The sequence below is a fragment of the Monodelphis domestica genome, chromosome 8 (genome assembly GCF_027887165.1).
Source record: "Monodelphis domestica isolate mMonDom1 chromosome 8, mMonDom1.pri, whole genome shotgun sequence".
Classification (NCBI taxonomy): Eukaryota; Metazoa; Chordata; class Mammalia; order Didelphimorphia; family Didelphidae; genus Monodelphis; species Monodelphis domestica.
In genome coordinates, this window is record NC_077234.1 from 98,813,716 (window position 1) to 98,832,467 (window position 18,752).

At 33.8% G+C, this 18,752-nt stretch overlaps 1 protein-coding gene across 3 annotated transcripts in view; it reads right to left on the minus strand.

Moving 5' to 3' along the window:
- Nucleotides 1-3,777: 3,777 nt before the first annotated feature.
- Nucleotides 3,778-18,752, minus strand: part of WBP4 (WW domain binding protein 4) — a 31,427-nt gene continuing 16,452 nt past the window's right edge. For all 3 annotated transcript variants that reach the window (XM_007501508.3, XM_056806965.1, XM_056806966.1), the window contains 3 exons: nt 12,176-12,384; nt 7,627-7,799; nt 3,778-4,345 (listed from right to left, as the gene is read on the minus strand). In XM_007501508.3, coding sequence (XP_007501570.1) covers nt 4,135-4,345; nt 7,627-7,799; nt 12,176-12,384 — 593 coding nt within the window. In that variant the 3' untranslated portion in view covers nt 3,778-4,134. The remainder of the gene's footprint in view (nt 4,346-7,626; nt 7,800-12,175; nt 12,385-18,752) is intronic.

Here is an 18,752-nt window from a genome sequence, read left to right on the forward strand (position 1 = left end):
CCTCTACTTGCAATTCCATACCTTGCTTTCCATCTCCTCCTCAGGTTGACCTCCAATCCTCCTATCCCTTAGGTCTTTCCAGATGCTCCTCCTGACACTGGCTGCAATCTTCTGTTTCCTACCTTGACCTCCCGATGAGGCAACCTAACTCTACCGTGTCTTCTTCCCTTGAGCTCTTGTATTCTACTGGAGATTTGGACCTTCCAAATAAAATTGTGGATTACTCTGGTTGATGCCTTTCCTTCTCCTCACTTGCTGCTGAATAACCAGAATTGTGCTGGGTCCATTACTGATTTTTGCCATCACGACTGCAGCAAGGTTGTCCTCCCTAAGAGATTCATTGTCCCACTCATAGCATCCATTTTTCCACTTCTTGCTCTTCTTTGACCTCTCATGGCTCCTCATCTCAGTTAAGGGGACACGAAGTGAAAAATAGTTTCTTGAAAGAGCTGTTTTATGCCAGGACATAAGGAAATGTGTAAGTATTGGCAGGAAGGTGGGAGGCCATTCTAGAAAAGGAGAACCTCTCGAGCAAAAATCAAATGGTAGTAAGTGTCTGCTGTCAACAGTGAAAAGGTGTTCTGAGGAATGGAATGAGGCAGGAGAGGTTTGGTTCTGCAGATGATGGAGGGCCTAAGTATTATGCTGTGATTCTGATCTGATATACTAGCAACTCTTGGGGAATGTGATGTCTGAGGATTACTGTTTGGGTGAGTTTGTGGAGGATATATATTTTTTTCAATTTGAATTAGTTTTAGTCAATTTAGAACATTGTTCCTTGGTTACAATAACCACAATATTTCCCTCCCTCCCCTCCAACCACCCTTTCTGCAGCCCATGTGCAATTTCATTGGGTATTACTTGTGTCCTCGATCAGAACCCATTTCCATGCTGTTGGTATTTGCACTAGGATGTTCATTTAGAGTCTACATCCCCAACCACATCCCTTCGACCCATATGATCAAGCAGTTGTTTTTCTTCTGTTTCTATTCCCACTGTTCTTCCTCTGAAAGTGGATAGTGTTCTTTCTCGTAAGTCCCTCAAAATTGTCCTGGATCATTGCGTTGCTGCTAGTAGAAAAGTCCATTACAATGCTCTCCTGGTTCTGCTCCTTTCACTCTGCATCACTTCCTGGAGATCTTCCCAGTCCCCATGGAATTCCTCTATTATTCCTTTTAGCACAATAGTATTCCATTACCAACATATACCACACTTTGTTCAGCCATTCCCCAATTGATGGACATCCCCTCATTTTCCAAATTTTTGCCACCACAAAGAGCGCAGCTATGAATATTCTTGTACATGTCTTTCCTTATTATCCCTTTAGAGTATAAAACCCAGCAGTGCTATGGCTGGATCAAAGGGCAGACAGTCTTTTAGCACTCTTTGGGTATAGTTCCAAATTGCTGTGGAGGATATTTTTGAAAACCATTGGGTGGTATTATGGCAATTCAGAGGAGAAGTAATGAGGATTTGGAACAGGATGCTAGTTATGAATACAGAAAGGAAGAAACAAGATTTGATAGTAATCTATTGTCTTTTTTTTTAATCACTCATTCTTTTCTCTACTAGTGAAGCTGATATTCACATGAATTCTAACTATGAATGGAATTTCTTTCAGATAATCTCAGTCTAATAGGGTTGGAGCATAAAATATATATATTTTTTAAACCCTTACCTTCCGTCTTGGAGTCAATACTGTGTATTGGTTCCAAGGCAGAAGAGTGGTAAGGGCTAGGCAGTGGGGGTCAAGTGACTTGCCCAGGGTCACATAGCTAGGGTCTGAGGCCAGATTTGAACCTAGGACCTCCCATCTCTAGGACTGGCTCTCAATCCACTGAGTTACCCAGCTGCCCCCCATAAAATATTTTTTAATGATAAAGTAGTACACAGATATCTTAACATATATTAATTGGTCTTTTCTTTGTAATGAGATTTCAGTCACAGGTCAAGGAGTTAGGGGAGTTACTGTGGATTTAGAGTTGATGGAATTTAAAAAATTATAAAGAAAAAGATAATAGCTAGCATTCATATAGTGTTTTAAGATCTGCTAAAGCCCTTTACACATACTATCTCACTTGAGCCTCACAATCTTGTGAGGTAGGTGTGTTTGTATCATCACTTTATAGAGGAGTTGGAAGCTGTCAAAAATTCAGTGACTTGTCCAGGGTCATACAGCTAGCTCCCATCTCAGTGAGGATTTAACTTCTAGTCTTTCTGATCTTACATGCAGCAATGCCTCCATTGTGCCACCTAGCTGTCCCAAAAAGGAAACTCTAAGAGCAAATAACTGACAAATAAGAGATAACTTTGAAAACAAAAGAGAAATGAAATCTTTCTTTAAATTGGTTACCATGTAGTATTGATCTACTTCTGATATACTATTAAGATATTCAAATAAAGATGAATGCAAATTAGAGCTCTCCTTTAATATCAGTGGATAATTTGAAAGACTGGATTGACTAAAGCAATGTTTAATACTCTGAAAAAGTTATGCTTGAATATGCCTTAAGGTTGTTTTACTTAAGGCTTTGCCACATAATTTTGAAATGCATCTTGTCAATTTTAAGAAGTCATGGGCTTCAAATACTAAGGACATTAAATTAATATTGTTATATTTTATGACTATATATAGGGAAATGGCCTGCAAACAATTTCTTGAAGTTATGTTATCATGCTGATCATATTTTAAAAATTTTTAGAGACTTACCCAGATGTCATCAAACAACATTAACAGAATGCTACTATAGTTTGAGTTTGTTATTGCTCCAATTGGATTAAAAGGCAAAGACCAAAATGGATTACTTAGCCATTAGGAGAATATGGAAAGCTCTAACATGTTTCTTGTTGTTTGCAAAATATCACAAAGGAAACCATAAAAATATCAACCAAATGGGAAAATCCCCAAACCCTCATCACTAAGAGTGCTTTGAATCAGATTTGTATAAAAGAAGACAAAATAATTCTTTATTTGTACTTTTATGAAGTTTTCAAAACATGCTATTGTTTAATTCACATATATACTGTCCATCTGAAGGAAAAAATTCATTACAGGAAATTAAATATTGTAGAATTCATTAAAAATATAACTTTAAAGGGTTTCTTAGGGGGTAAGAAGAACCTTTTCTACATAATATTAAATGGGAAAATCCCACTAGTTACAAAAATTAACTAGAAAAAAGGAAGTTCCCTATTGGCCTAAGCCAATACTGAGCACTTTTCCTGAAAGCCAATGGTTTCCTTCTAATAGTGTCTTATTCAAAATCACTGTATGAAAACATAGGTTGTCCCCAAAATCTTAGTGTATTTTAGAGCTTTGGTAACTATTAACGTTAAGCTACTGGAACTTAAAAACTGCACTCAGACCTTTGGGATACCCTGTATAGAGGTTAAAGTCTGAAAGAAGTACCCTTTCTAGAGTCTCCTATTCTGACATATTCTGATCCATACAAGATTGGTATTTAAATTTTTCATTAGAACATCATCTGACACCGAGAAAGGAATGATTGTGAAAGATAGATTTTTCATTTCATCTTTTGACCTACAGATTCAATCCACACTAACTAAGCCCTTCTGAAGCACCTGGGAATCAGAGAAACTTAGTTCTTAGCACTAATATTCAGTTAAGTCCAGTAATATGACTATTCCATATCAGCCTGCTGATAGGATAGTCAGAATAATTTCCCCTGGGCCCTGAAGCTCTTACATTGTAGAATTCTTACTATTACTTAGTTAACAGTCAATTATCAGTGTGCAAGAAAGTATTTTCAGACAAAATAATAGGTATGCTCATTTATATGAGGACGTAGTAGCTGATTTGTTTTTCACATATTATAAATAACAGATACATAGCATCTTCAATTATGATGACATAATTAAGAAATTTAAGACAATAAACACACTGCATAAACAATGCAACATAATGGACTCCCATTTTAAGAACAAAAATAGGATTCACATAAAAATAAAAAATATTTATTACAATTCACATTCTAGTACAGTTAAGAATAAGTCTACATTCTTAGTATCTAAATCATTAAAAATGAACAAAAAATAGTTTACAGAGTTAGAGGCTGTTCCTGTCCAAAAAAGTTCAAAAGTGGTCAGACACTGCTTTTTATTATAAAATTACAATTATTGATCACCTCCTCTCTGCCTTAAATTTCTAGATTTTCCATTATCAAATCTTCTCTTTTTAAAGACCGAGGCTACTCCTTCTGCCACATCTCCGAGAGAAGTGACTGTTTTTTCTTTAAATGTCACTTTTGGGTCCCCACTCATATCAGCAACTGGAGCTCCTATGTATTCATTCTCTGTACTTGGAAGTTCCAAATCCACCTTCTCACTAGAGTAAAAAGTAAAAAGTATTATATGACAATCAAAATAAGGTAGAAACTTTTCAAATATCTTCAAATAAAGTCCCAGAAAACACCTATGTCCAGTATTACAACATAGTTAAAGAGTCTGCATAGACCTTTTTACAATATAGGTTGATTACAACAGTTAATTTAAGATAATATAGTCATATCAAGTGGAAAGATATGGAGAAATTATTATTTCCCAAATAATAATAATAATAATAATATGACAGCAATACCAATCTAAGCATACACTTGTGGAACAGATTTTATGTGCTAAATGGAAAACTGTAAGATATTTTTTCAAGTATTTAAGCAAAAACTCAGGGACCATTATCCAAAGGCGGCTATAGAAAGAATAATGCCTTCTCATCAAAAAGGTGAAAGAGAACGGATGGATACTCCCTGAACTCTTGAGAAAATGGTTAAGCTACATGGCACTAGAGGTATCAAATGTAACCAATGTTGGTTTACCTCTAAATGAAGTCTATGAAAGAGATCTAAGAATGGATCCCAAAGGCCCTCCCCATAGGCAACAAACACAAGAACTCAACCAAGAAAATGTCAACAAAGAAGGAAACATATGACTGAGTAATGAGCATTTGTTTACAGAAATGAAAGGTTTTATTATAGCAAGATTGGGTCATTATTATTAGAGATTACCGAAAGGTTATCTTTAAGGAGTCTGGACAACAATTTACCACAACTAAACACCAAGGACAGGATTCTAGAATTATAAATCAGAAGCTCAATATACACTTTGTAAACAAGCAACAAATCCCACACTACAAATAAAAATCACAAAATAGTCTCAAGAATTTAACAAACTGTAATGAAAATGAAGCCTCATCAAAGACAAAATTACTGCCTATGATTGCTCAGATAAAACAGATAACTATGAAAATTTAAGAACAGTATTTTTATACTCCAAATGGGATTCATAAAGAATATTTATAACTTCCAAACTATTAAGAAAGGAAAATCTCTCAAAATATAGTAACCTACTGGAAGAAGTTTAAACCATATAGAAACAAGATTATTTATCATCTCTTTTGTCCCAAAGTTGGGAGCTGTCCTTAAAAATGTTTTCAGAGAATCTAGAGAAGATGAATTTATACTCCTACAATTTTATTCATTTGCAAAAAAAAAACCACTGTATTTTATCTGTTGATGCACTAATCTGAATATTGAAGATAGCCTGTTATAAGGGATTATGATTATTTCTATTTGAACTCTATTAGTTATGGGAATGAGAAAAAAATAACACATTTATATGATGTTTTAAGATTTACAAAGTACTTTTCTCACAATTGTGTATAGTAGGTAGTTTAAGATTTTACTATCTATTTTATAAATGTAGAAACTCAAGCTTAGAGAGGTAAAGTTATGGTCACATAGCTTAAAAATGTTGAAGCTAGGACTATTTTCTATTATACCAGTTTTTATGGTATATGTACATCATTGAATATCTCTATCTCCACTATTTAGTATCAATGTCTATGTATCAATCAAAAACAAATTTATTAATGACTACATTTATAATGTAGTGTATTAGACAGCAGGTATGTACGAAGTGACTTATTCTTAATATGTTTATAATGGAGTTGGGGTAGTAAGATATTCATACAAAATAATTTATGATAAAGCAATTAAGTCTAGACAAAATGCTATAAGTTCAAATGAGAAATATAATTTCTTACTGAGATCAAAGATGACTTCATGACATTGGAGGTACTTGAGATGAAAGATTAAGTAAAAAGCATATGTGAGGGTAGGGAATGATGTAACACAGGAAGGGAATCTTCTTTGGTTAGAATAATGTGAGAAAAGGCTAGGAATAATATAGTGGTGCCAAACTGGAGAACATTTTGAATGAAGCTAGAGGCTTTGTCAACTGAATAAATTTCAGTAACAAAGTATTTCAAGTTTTTGATACCTGAGACAACATTATGAGAACTATGTATTGGGAAGATTAATTTGACAGCTATGTTTAGGATTTGGAGGTAAGGGAGAAAAAGAAAATGAAAACTGAGTAGACTGATTTGAGAAGCTACTTACATGGTCCCATCTAGAAATAAGAAAGGTCTGAACTAGAATGGGAACAGTACCACTGATTGGGAAGAGCTATTTGGTTTTTTAATTTTATTTTTGTCATGCAAAACACGTCCATATTTGTCATTGTTGTAAGAGCAAACTCATACATAACCAAAACCCCAAAATAAGACTTTTACTGATGTGAAAGATGACTCCAACAGTTCCTTCTCTGGAGGTGGAGAGCATTCCCCATCATAAGTCTTTCAGGATTTTCCCAGATCATGGCATTGCTGAGGTTAGCCAAGTTTTCACAGATAATCATTGCACAATATTGCTGTTACCATGTACAGTGTTTTCCCAGTTCTGCTTATTTCGGGGAGAGTTATTTCTCAGAAAGAACTGATAAGAGGGCAGCTGGGTAGCTCAGTGGATTTAGAGCCAGGCCTAGAGAAGGGAGGTCCAGCTGTGTGACCCTGGGAAAGTCACTTAACCCCCATTGCCTCGTCCTTACCAATCTTCTGCCTTGGAGCCAATACACAGTAGTGATTCTAAGGTGGAAGGCAAGGGTTAAAAAAAAAAACTGATAGGGCTTGGTAACTGACTAGAGAGGCGTGTGGGTATATAGGGATGAAATGATAATGACATTAATGCTTCAAGTGTTGGTCCTGGGGATTGTCATTAATAGAATTAGCAGGTAAGAATGGGCAGATTTTAAGAAGATAATGAGGTCAGATTTGGAATTGGAAGGGAAGTGTGAGACCTTATCTAAGCGGGAAGACAGGTAGAAATGCAGATCTGGACCTTTGGAGAGTGGCCAAGGCTACCCTGATTGATATGAGATTTCAGGGTGGTAAAAGGAGACAGACAAGAAATAGCCAGAGAGAAAGATAGAAAACCAGGAGAGTAGAGAATTATAGTTGCAAATAAAAAGGGCAATTTCAAAAAACAGAGGGTAAATGTAATAGACGTTAGTTTAAGTAATTCATGAATAGGAACCAAAAGACTGTACTGCCCTGTCCTTGCTCAAATGACAAGGCTATACAATTGTTTGAATACTGGTTTGCAAACATGGAGTTGTATTTCTAGGCCTCAAGATTTGTAAAACATGTAGATAGATGAGTCTGCATTTCAGACAGGGTTTATGATACAGAAATATAGTGTAGTCAAGAGAACAGAAGTATTAGGATACTAACATCTCATATTAATTGTGTATAAATAAATTTCTTTTACTTACTAGTGATTATCCTCTTCCTTAATTTCTTTCCATTCCCCATAAGGGTTTGGCTTCTTAGGAGATTTGGGTTTTTCTTTTACTGAACCTGATGAGTCTTGTTCCTGATCTTCATCACTTTTTTCCTTCTTTGATTCAGGTTCAGTTTCTTCAATATTATCATTTTTAGTTCTTTTCTGAATGAGAGAAGAAGATGATTGAGAACTATGTTAAAACAACCTGTAAAAATGTTCTAATACATTTACTTATGTAATTACTTCACATAGGGGTTGGATAATTATTTAGAGATATCACAGTAGAGATTCTTTTGTGGGCATGGGTATGGCTAGATGGCCAATGATGTTTCTTCCAATTCTAAAATACTGTGATTTACTATGTGACTATGGGAGAGGTATTACTTCAGTTCCCTGGACCTTAGTTTCCTCATCTGTAAAATGAAGGTTCTAGTACTAAAATTTCCTGATATATTAGGGACAGGTTGGTGTTCCCTACAAAATGAGCGGAAATATTTATTTTTGGCTGGGATTCATAGTTTAGTGCTGTTTTTTTTTTTTTGAGAATTGTGTTCACTTCATAGGAGGAACACTATCCTAAGTTTCTGTGGAAGAAGTATTAAGCTTCTGAACTTCCAGGAAACTGGAATTGTCAATGCCACAGTTACAATTTGTGGACAAATCTTCCCTTATCATGAATATTGAGGGAACTGAGAGGAATTAGGTTTTTCTGCATTAGGAAAAATCTCAGTTATATCCTGGACCTCAAGGATATAATGTAGCATTATATTATGACAAGGGCAGTAAACCTCTAAACTTTAATTTCTTTTGGCCACAAAATTTAAGAGAAGTTATACATTGGACTCGATAGCACTAGATATTAAAGAATGAATATTTTAAGTAATAAATGTATGTAAGGCACAGGAAATTTTCCTATTCAGAAAATCATGAGCCTCTACCTTCAAGGTAGGCAGAGGGAAGCATAAAGAGTGTCTCTCAACAGGTACCTGAGGATTCATTGTGAATCTTGTTCCCAAGGCACTTGAGAAGTATAGATTGGAAAACTCATACCTCATCTAAGTAACTGGGAGCTCCAAGAGGTTCTATTAGTTAGAGTGATTAAAAATCACCAAAAGTACCTAAGGCAGAGAAGTCAAACATATGGCTTGTGGTCCACATGGCCTATAAACTCAGAGATCTTTAGGCACACTAGTGGTTCTCCCATTTTTCTTTGACACCAACTACTCAAAAATACCCTTAAATAGAAGGCTCTGTGAATTCACTTCTGATTCACTTTGTCGCCAGTGACAAGGAATCAAGGTGTTATTATTGCTTGTCTCCTTCCTTTGTCCTCTTATGGAGGCCCTTAACTCATACACAAAGATCCCTGTGGGTTGCATTTTGATTTAGAAAACCACATATCAATACTATCTACATTTCGCTGTATTTTGTACTTATTTTTTTAAATACTTCCCAGTTATGTTTTAAACTGATTTGGATTATACTTGAGAGTGCTATAAGCCACATAATTGATACTTCTGAACTAAATCATAAGAGTCTCAGTTATTTAGAATATAAAATCCACTCCACTAAATTTTTAGTTTAGAGGCAGAGCAAATTAGATACCTAGCTTCATCACAGACTCTAACTTAATGTTGCTTAACAAATAACTCATTTATGTAATGTTTTAAGGTTTACAAAAAGCTTTCCTTATAACAACTCCATAATAGAATTATATGCAAATATCCTTATTCTGTAGATGAAGAGAATTGTGTCTGTGATTACACAGCTCTAAAGTAAGAGGGCCTGTATTCAAACCATGGTCTTCTAAACCCAACTCTCTTTCTATTCTAACCTGCCTATTTGGGTCATTTCCAAGGGAATATTAAGTTTTAACTGGTTGAACTCCAAAAGCAAATCCTGGACCTGGAACATCTGGATACTTGCTCTCTTTATCTGAAGACCAGAATTTTCTGAATACTCTCCTCCCTCCCCCAACAGAGGGGATCAGGGGTCATAATTGCTATTCTGTTTCTATTTTACTTTCAAAGATTTCTTTATAAAGGATTTTATTGGGGTACATTTTTGTGGAATGTAAATGTTAATATTTAAAAATTTGATAGAATTTTCCTGTGACTCCTTCAGTACCAGGAGGTCCAAAGACTAGGACCTCCCCCTTCCTTTCCACTTTGGTAGTTCTTTTGCAGTTCTTACTTCTTTTCTGAGATTGGGTTATTTAAGTTTCTATTTAGTATTCTGATAATTTGAGTATTTTTAAATAAGTATTCCTCCTTTTCATATTCTTGGTTTTGTTAACATACAAAACATACAATGATGCACAATGTGTTGTGATTATTCTTTTTATTTCTCCCTTGTTTTGATTTCACTTTCCTCATTTGCTGTTTTAGTAATTTGATTTTTTGTTCTCTTCTTTATAATGATATTGGGTAAAGGTTTATCAACTTTATTAGACTTTTCAAAATACTTACTTATATTTATTATTTTTTGTTTCAAATGTATATATTTCTCTCCCAATTTTTAATATCTTCTTTTTTTGCAATTTAGGTTTATTTGTTGGCTTTCTAATTTTTAAAAATCTTATTCAGTTCTTTAATCTCTTCTTTTTCTATTTTGCTAATATATGTAGTATTTAGGGTTATGATTTTTTCACTGAGACTTGCTTTAGTTGAATTTTTCTCAATTGTAAATTGCTTTAGCTGACTTCCTTACTAGAAATTTTAAATGTTGTTTCATCATTATAACTATCTTTTACATATAGTTTCTATCATTTATTCGTTAACCCATTCATTATTTAGGATTTCAGTGTTGTTTCCATTTGGGACTATGTCTTTTTTTGTGGCCCATGAACTGTTAACTTGGAAATAACACAGAACTATTAAATAGTCAGAAAAACCAAGTCTTTCATCAGGATAGGGATAAGTCCAGTATTTAATTCTTTACTCAGAGTCTGGTGCTACAATTTTTTCAGGGTATAAACCCTGGACTCTGGGGATGTTACCCCTGAGAGTGCCACCACGCTAGATGACAACTCCCTCAAAGATTTCTTAATATGGTTATTCTTCCTGTGCTAGGATTTCTCTTTTCAGTTTTTACAGTTCAATTTTCTCAAAAGTAAATGAATTTCCATTAGAATTGTCTTAGCTGAACAGCAATACCTTTAAAATATACAAATAATTGGTGAAAAGGGTAATTTACTAAAACCTGAACACTGATTTTGATAACAAACTTGGATCCTTTCACAAGGCAAAAGACTACCTAAAAAAAAAAAAACAAGAGCTGGGTTCAGGATAGAAAAATGAATATGTAGATTTGCTGATGTGTTGGAATATCCTGAATATAGAAAAATACACATGGAGTAAATCCCTATTCTTAAAGCTTTCCAGAAAAGAATAGAAAAGGAAATTGTTTATCAGCAAGAATGCCAAATATCAGAAATTTGACTGAATAGAAAACTCAGAAAAATCTTCACTTTTGTTGTCAAATCTGCTCAGTAATTCTACTGAACCTCATATTTCATAAATATAAAATATCATATATGTGTATAATCAGAAAAAGATAGGTCATTTGTAGTTATAAATAAAAGATAAGAAGCAGGCAACCCAAGTGTTGTAGTAGTATGTCAAATATTAAAAGACTCAGAGAAAGGCCTCTATCTTGAGTTTGGAGATATGAGAAGGCAGAAAATAATCTATGGGAGACCTCAGGAAGGTCATGGATAAATATGATGCAAGATGAGAAGGCATGGATAGGTTGTCATCTGTGTTGGTAAAGGGAATATTAAAGTAGGTAAGTAGATGGAATTAAAAATCTGCAATTGAGCTATATAAATTATTTTGTAAAAATTATTTCTACAACTATTGTCTAGTACAGAGAACATTTAACTTAAGTCTGGAGACTATATATAGCAGGACCTTGTTTTACACGAACTCAGCACATGAATTCAAGTATACACAATTGGCAATCAAAAAAATTAAGGTAGAAAAATCTATAGAATAAAAACATTTTAATTATGTGCTAAATCCATGCCATTTTCCCAAGTAGCATACAGTCTCATAGCACTTTGCTCAGTCATGGTAATTCTTACTTTGAGATGCATTAATGTGAATCATTAGGTTGTTTTGCACCAAACATTAACTCTCACATCAGTCTTTGTCCAGAATTCTCACAAGTCATATCTGCAACAGCATCATATTTCTCTTTGTTTTATAAACACCATTTAGTTATTAATAGCCCAAAGTACAGAGAAGTAGTGATGTTGGTAGCTCTAATAAACTTAAGTCAATGCCTAGGTATGTTTATAAATAAGAAATATTTATTAAATAATGGGATTCACCATTATGTGTGATTTTCGGTTTATTCAATGGGTCTTGGAACATACTGATCACATAAAATGAGCTCTTACTGTATATTCTATTCTATCAATGACTTAACATGGATTTATAGAAGTAATTTTTTCTTCTCCCATGACATGGAAGCAACTTTCTGAGCCTCTATAAAATTTTTTAATATATTTGAGAAAACTGAGGACAAAGACTTACCCTAAATTTTATTTTTGGCTTTTGTACTTCTGTAGAGGTCTCTGATTTTTCCTCTTCTTCCTGCTTTTTTGTTTCTTGTATTTCACTGGAATCACTGTCTGAATCAGATGACTTTGTTTCCGCTGGGGTACCAAGTGCTTCACTACTATTACTAGAAAGAGGATCTCCAACTTGTGAAACAAAATCCTCAGGCTTCTCCCATTTGGATTCTGTTCCAATACATTTTGATATAGTATTTCAAAAAATTAACTTAACATGAAAATGTATAACTATTTAAACTTAAAACTATCTATAAAAATGCATAAATCAACTCCTTCCTTTTGTGTTCCCTTCCATTGTCTTTGTCCATTCTTCTTATATACTTACAATGTACATATTGACATTTGTTTGTTTTCTTAATCTTACATTATTTTACTATTAAACCTTTTGATATTTCTTTATATTCCTTACATTTCATTCTTATAGTATCTTGTGTTTAACTGATACAGCACACTGTTGACCTATTCAACCATTAGTTTTCATACTAATGACACTAGCATTATTGAAATCATAAATTTTCCTCATAAGTAATTCCGAGAATATCATTTGAGTTAAATGTTCATGGTCTGCAATTCTTTTACTCTCCTGGTAATCCTCCTCTGGATGTGATCCAGCCTGTTCATATTCTTCTTAAAATGCAAGGCCAGGAACTGAAGAGTCAGACTAGGCCAGATTTCACCAGGCCTATCATTTCCCTTGTTTTGAACATCATGCCTCAATTAGTGTAGCCCAAATCAAAAATTTTTTTGTTACTATGCCATATTATTTGGTTTCTATATCATATTTATTTATATTGCTTTGCCCAGAATTTATCATATGATTGGGCTGCAATATGCACCAATGAGATCATAGATTCATCAAAGTAATGGAATCCAGATAGATAAAAAAGATTCTGGGAAATGTTTCACTGAAATCCAGGCATTCTATGTCTAGCACATTCTTCTGTTCTGAGTTTGGTAACTTTATTGAAAAGAGGGGAAAAAAAGGCATGCAGTTATGACATTAGAGTAAACTGTTTCTTTTTTGGAAAAAAATATGCTTATTTTTACAGTGTATACAGATTAATTTAATGAACTAAGAGGTATGTTATTTTTCCTGAAAGATTCAAGTTGGGTATCTAAAATTAAAATTTATATTTGAAATACAGAAATAGAACCTGTCAAATGAGCTTAATAAATAATTTCATTCAGAGCAACAGTTCAATTGGCTGAGTAGTAGAATTTGGAGCCTCAATTCTAGTACTGACATGGACTTAGAGAATTGTATTGTTGCAAAATACACTGGTTTACCTAGAAAAATTGAGAGAATAAGAAAAATATTAACTTGTCCTAGTGGGTAGCTAAGCTGCTCAATGAATTGAGAGCCAGGAGTAGAGACAGGAAGGAGGTCTTGAGTTCAAATCTAGCCTCAGACAATTCCTAATTGTAGCTCAAACTGCTTGGAACCAAAACACTGTTAACTCTAGGACAGAAAGTAAGAGTTTAGAAAAAAAAGTCCTTTATCTCTCACATTAAAAAAAAAAGTGTCAAATTTTACCTTTTGACATTTTTAGTGTGAAATGCTTTAATTTTAATTGATCTACACTGACACCTAGCGGTCTTTCTGACATTTAGCACACATTTCTAATGGACAATTTCCCCACCTTCTTGCTTATCTTCTGATTTGTCAGAATGGATCATATTTTATGTATAGATGATGTTAGAAACAATTTTATATGTAATTTTCACTCCTTTATGCCACAAATGAATTAGGAATTTTCTGCTAAAGAAAGCCTTAAAATATTCATTTTATTAAGATGATGGAAAATTGTTATAGACTAACAATAATGATAATAAATAATATTAGCTGTTTGTAAAATTTATATACAATTATATGATTTGACATTCTAAAAGTTATGATACTTTAATGGGGGCATAAGACTCTCAAAGCCAATCTGATGCAAACTCAAACCTTTCCAATGAAAAAAGGAGAGTAATTAAAAAACAAAGAAAAATTCAATGTGTTGTGTAGCAAGAGTTCTGGGGCAGGTATATGGTACATTGGAGAGTCAGAAGACTCATCTTCCTGAGTTCAAATCTGGCCTCAGTTACTTATTAGTTGTGTAATTCTGAGCAAAGCACTTAAACCTATTTCTCTCAGTTTTCTTAACTGTAAAATAAACTGGAGAAGGAAATGGCAAACAACTACATTATATTTGCCAAGAAAATCCCAAATGGGATCATAAAATTAGACATGACTGAAAGTAACTCTCCAAAGAGATAAGATGTTTATAAAGTCATGTTTGAAAGATGAAAATGAGAGGATATACAGGATGAATATAAAAAGTTGTTTTTTTAAAAACTTTTTTTAAGGGACCCAATAAGTTTAAATTATCTGTATTCCTATAACAAAAGATGATATTGGTAACTCTTAAAAATTGTTATTATCACCTGGATAGCTAGAAGAGTTATACCTAGAGGGAACAGTGACAAAATGTATAGGACGAAATGTCTATACACACATACACACACACAAACTAGAGGTAAAAAAAGAGGTTAATACTAAGAGAAATGGGAAAAGCGACAAAATGGGATAAATTTATATTTCAATAAGAAGCTCATGGCAGGAGCAGGGGTGACACACTGAATACCAATACACTGGAAAGGTAAAGAGACAGGAAATACTTAATTCTTCCATGCATTGACATTGACTCAAAGAGGGAAGAACAATCAAAGCCAGTGGGGCAGAGAATAGAGAAGTAGAAGGGTAAAAAAAAAAAGACCCTAAAGAAAAATAAGATGGGAATAAGGAAGAAAGGGAATTAAAATAAGAGTGGGAATTAGGGGGGACTGATTAAAAACAAAACACTGGTGTAGAAGGAAATAGTGAAATAAGAAAGGGCAGGACTAGAAGAGGAAATCAAAATACTGGGGAATACACAGGTGGTAATCATAACTCTGAATGTGAATGGGATGAACTCACCCATAAAACACAAGCGAATAGCAGAATGGATTAGAAACCAAAATCCTACCATATGTTGTCTACAAGAAACACACGAGGCAGGTAGACACACATGATAAAGATAAAAGGCTGTAGCAAAACCTACTGGGCCTCAACTGAGAAAAAGAAGGCAGGAATTGCTATCATGATATCTGACAAAGCCAAAGTAAAAATAGATCTAGTGAAAAGAGATAGAGAAAGCAATTATATCCTGATAAAAAGCAGTATAGACAATGAGGAATATCAGTACTCAACATGTATGCACGAAATGGGATAGCATCAAAATTTCTAAAGGAGAAACTAGTGGTGCTCAAAGATGAAATAGATAGTAAAACTATACTAGCAGGAGACCTGAACCTTCCTCTATCAAATCTAGATAAATCAAACCAAAAAATAAATAAGAAAGAGATAAAAGATGTAAATGAAATCTTAGAAAAATTAGAGTTAATAGATATGTGGAGAAAAATAGAGATAAAAAGGAATACACCTTCTTTTCAGCAGCACATGGTACATTCACAAAGATTGACCATGTATTAGGGCATAAAAACATTGCAAATATGTGCAAAAGAGCAGAAATAATAAATGCAACTTTCTCAGATCACAATGCAATAAAAATAATAATTAGTAAGGGTACATGGAGAGGTAAATAAAAAATTAATTGGAAATTAAATAATATGATTCTCCAAAACCGGTTAAAGTACAAATCATAGAAACAATTAATAATTTCATTGAAGAAAATGACAATGATAAGACATCCTTTCAAAATATATGGGATGCAGCCAAAGCAGTACTTGGGGAAATTTATATCCTTGAATGCATATATTAACAAATTAGGGAGGGCAGAGGTCAATGAATTGGGCATGCAAATTAAAAAACTAGAAAATGAACAAATTAAAAATCCTCAGATGAAAACTAAATTAGAGATCTTAAAAATCAAAGGAGAAATTAATAAAATTGAAAGTAAAAGAACTATTGAATTAATAAATAAGACTAGAAGCTGGTACTTTGAAAAAACAAATAAAATAGACAAAGTACTGGTCAGTCTAATAAAAAAAGAAAAGAAGAAAACCAAATTAACAGTATCAAAGATGAAAAGGGAGACCTCACCTCTGATGAAGAGGAAATTAAGGCAATCATTAAAAATTATTATGCCCAATTATATCGCAATAAATATGGCAATCTACGTGATATGGATAAATGTTTACAAAAAAATATAAATTGCCTAGATTAACAGAAGAAGAAATAGAATACCTAAATGATCTCATATCAGAAAAAGAAATTGAACAAACCATCAAAGAACTCCCTAAAAAAAATCCCTAGGGCCTGACGGATTCACAAATGAAAAAGAACAACTAATCCCAATACTATACAAACTATTTGACATAATTAAGCAAAGAAGGAGTTCTACAAAATTCCTTTTATGACACAAATATTGTACTGATTCCAAAGCCAGGCAGGCCAAAAATAGAGAAAGAAAACTATAGACCATTCTCCCTAATGAACATAGATGCAAATATCTTAAATAGAATACTAGCAAAAAGATTCTAGCAAGTGATCACGAGGGTTATTCATTATGATCAGGTGGGATTTATACCAGGAATGCAAGGATGGTTCAATATTAGGAAAATCATTTACACAATTGACTATATCAACAAGCAAACTCTTAAATTTATGGTTGGACTGAATATTTAATTGATTGCCAGTGATTTAATTTCTAAATCCCAAACTGAATTACTAAAGTAAAATGGAATTTATGGTGGTTTATATACAATAGAGGGTATAAGGCCCCAGCCAGGGGAAAGGAGGCCAAAGACAATGGACCTTTTCCAGAGGCCAAGGAAAGGAAGTCAGCTTTATACTCACCATGTGTCAGTTCAGTCAGCAGATTCTTTTATCAACCTCAACTCCAGCAGGCTCCACTCCATGTGTCTCTTTCAAACTCCCAGAAGACCAACCTCCCTCAGGCCCTTTTCTCTTTTCTTTTAAAGATCTTTTTTTCTTTTGTCATGTCCCCTAATTCCACATCTACCAATCACAGCTGAAGCTCTGCTCTAGGACTGCTCAGAAAGCAGTTAGGACATTGTAATTCATTACCCCTAACGGCACATGTGGGTCACAGACCTAATTCATGATTAAGTGGGATATTTACACCCTTGGTGATCAGATCTAACATGGGCAGATCTTCCCACTCAACTTTAAGTACTGTGCTTACATTTTGGGGATTAAATCAACAAACAGACAAGGGATTACAATTTCATCTTCAAAATCAAGGAAGAGCTAAGTATCTTCATTATTACAATTGGGGAGAGTCAAATCCAATCTTCACAAAACCAACAAAAATCACATGATTATCTCAATAGATGCAGAAAAAGCCTTTGACAAACACTCATTCCTATTGAAAATACTAGAAAGCATAGGAATAAAAGGGCCTTTCCTAAAAAGAATGAACAGTATATATCTAAAACCATCAGCAAGCATCATCTGCAATGGGGATAAATTAGAAGCATTCCCAATAAGATCAGGAGTGAAACAAGGATGCCCATTATCACCTCTATTATTTAACACTGTGCTAGAAACACTAGCAGTAGCAATTAGAGAAGAAAAATAAATTGAAGGCATTAAAATAGGTACCGAGAAGGCCAAGTTATCACTTTGCAGATGATATGATGATCTACTTAAAGAATCCTAGAGAATCAACTAAAAAGCTAGTGGAAATAATCAACAACTTTAGCAAAGTCCCAGGATACAAAATAAAGCCACATAAGTCATCAGCAGTTCTACATCTCCAACACATCTCAGTAGCAAGAGTCAAAAAGAGAAATTCCATTTAAAATCACCCTAGACAACATAAAATACTTAGGAATCTATCTGCCAAGACAAACACAGGAACTATATAAACACAACTACAAAACACTTCCTACACAATTAAAACTAGATCTAAACAATTGGAAAAACATTGATTGCTCATAGGTAGGACGAACTAACATAATAAAAATGACAATCCTACCCAAACTAATTTACTTATTTAGTGCCATACCTGTCAAACTACCAAGAAACTTTTTTACTGAATTAGAAAAAAACATAACAAAGTTCATTTGGAAGAACAAAAGAGCAAGAATATCAAGGGAAATAATAAAAAAAAAATGTGAAGGAAGGTGGCCTAGCAGTACCAGATCTTAAATGGTACTATAAAGCAGTGGTCATCAAAACAATATGGTCTCTTGCTAGGAGACAGAAGGGAGGATCAGTGGAATAGACTTGGGGTAAGTGACCTCAGCAAGATAGTCTATGATAAACCTAGCTTTTGGGGGAAAAAATCCAGTATTTAACAAAAAGTGCTAGGAAAATTGGAAAACAGTATGGAAGAGATTAGATTTAGATCAACATCTCACACCTTACACCAAGATAAACTCAGAATGGGTGAATGACTTGAATATAAAGAAGGAAACTAAGTAAATTAGGTGAATACAGAATAGTATACTTGTCAGATCTTTAAGAAAGAAAAGATTTTAAGACCAAGCAAGAGTTAGAAAAAATTATAAAATGTAAAATAAATAAT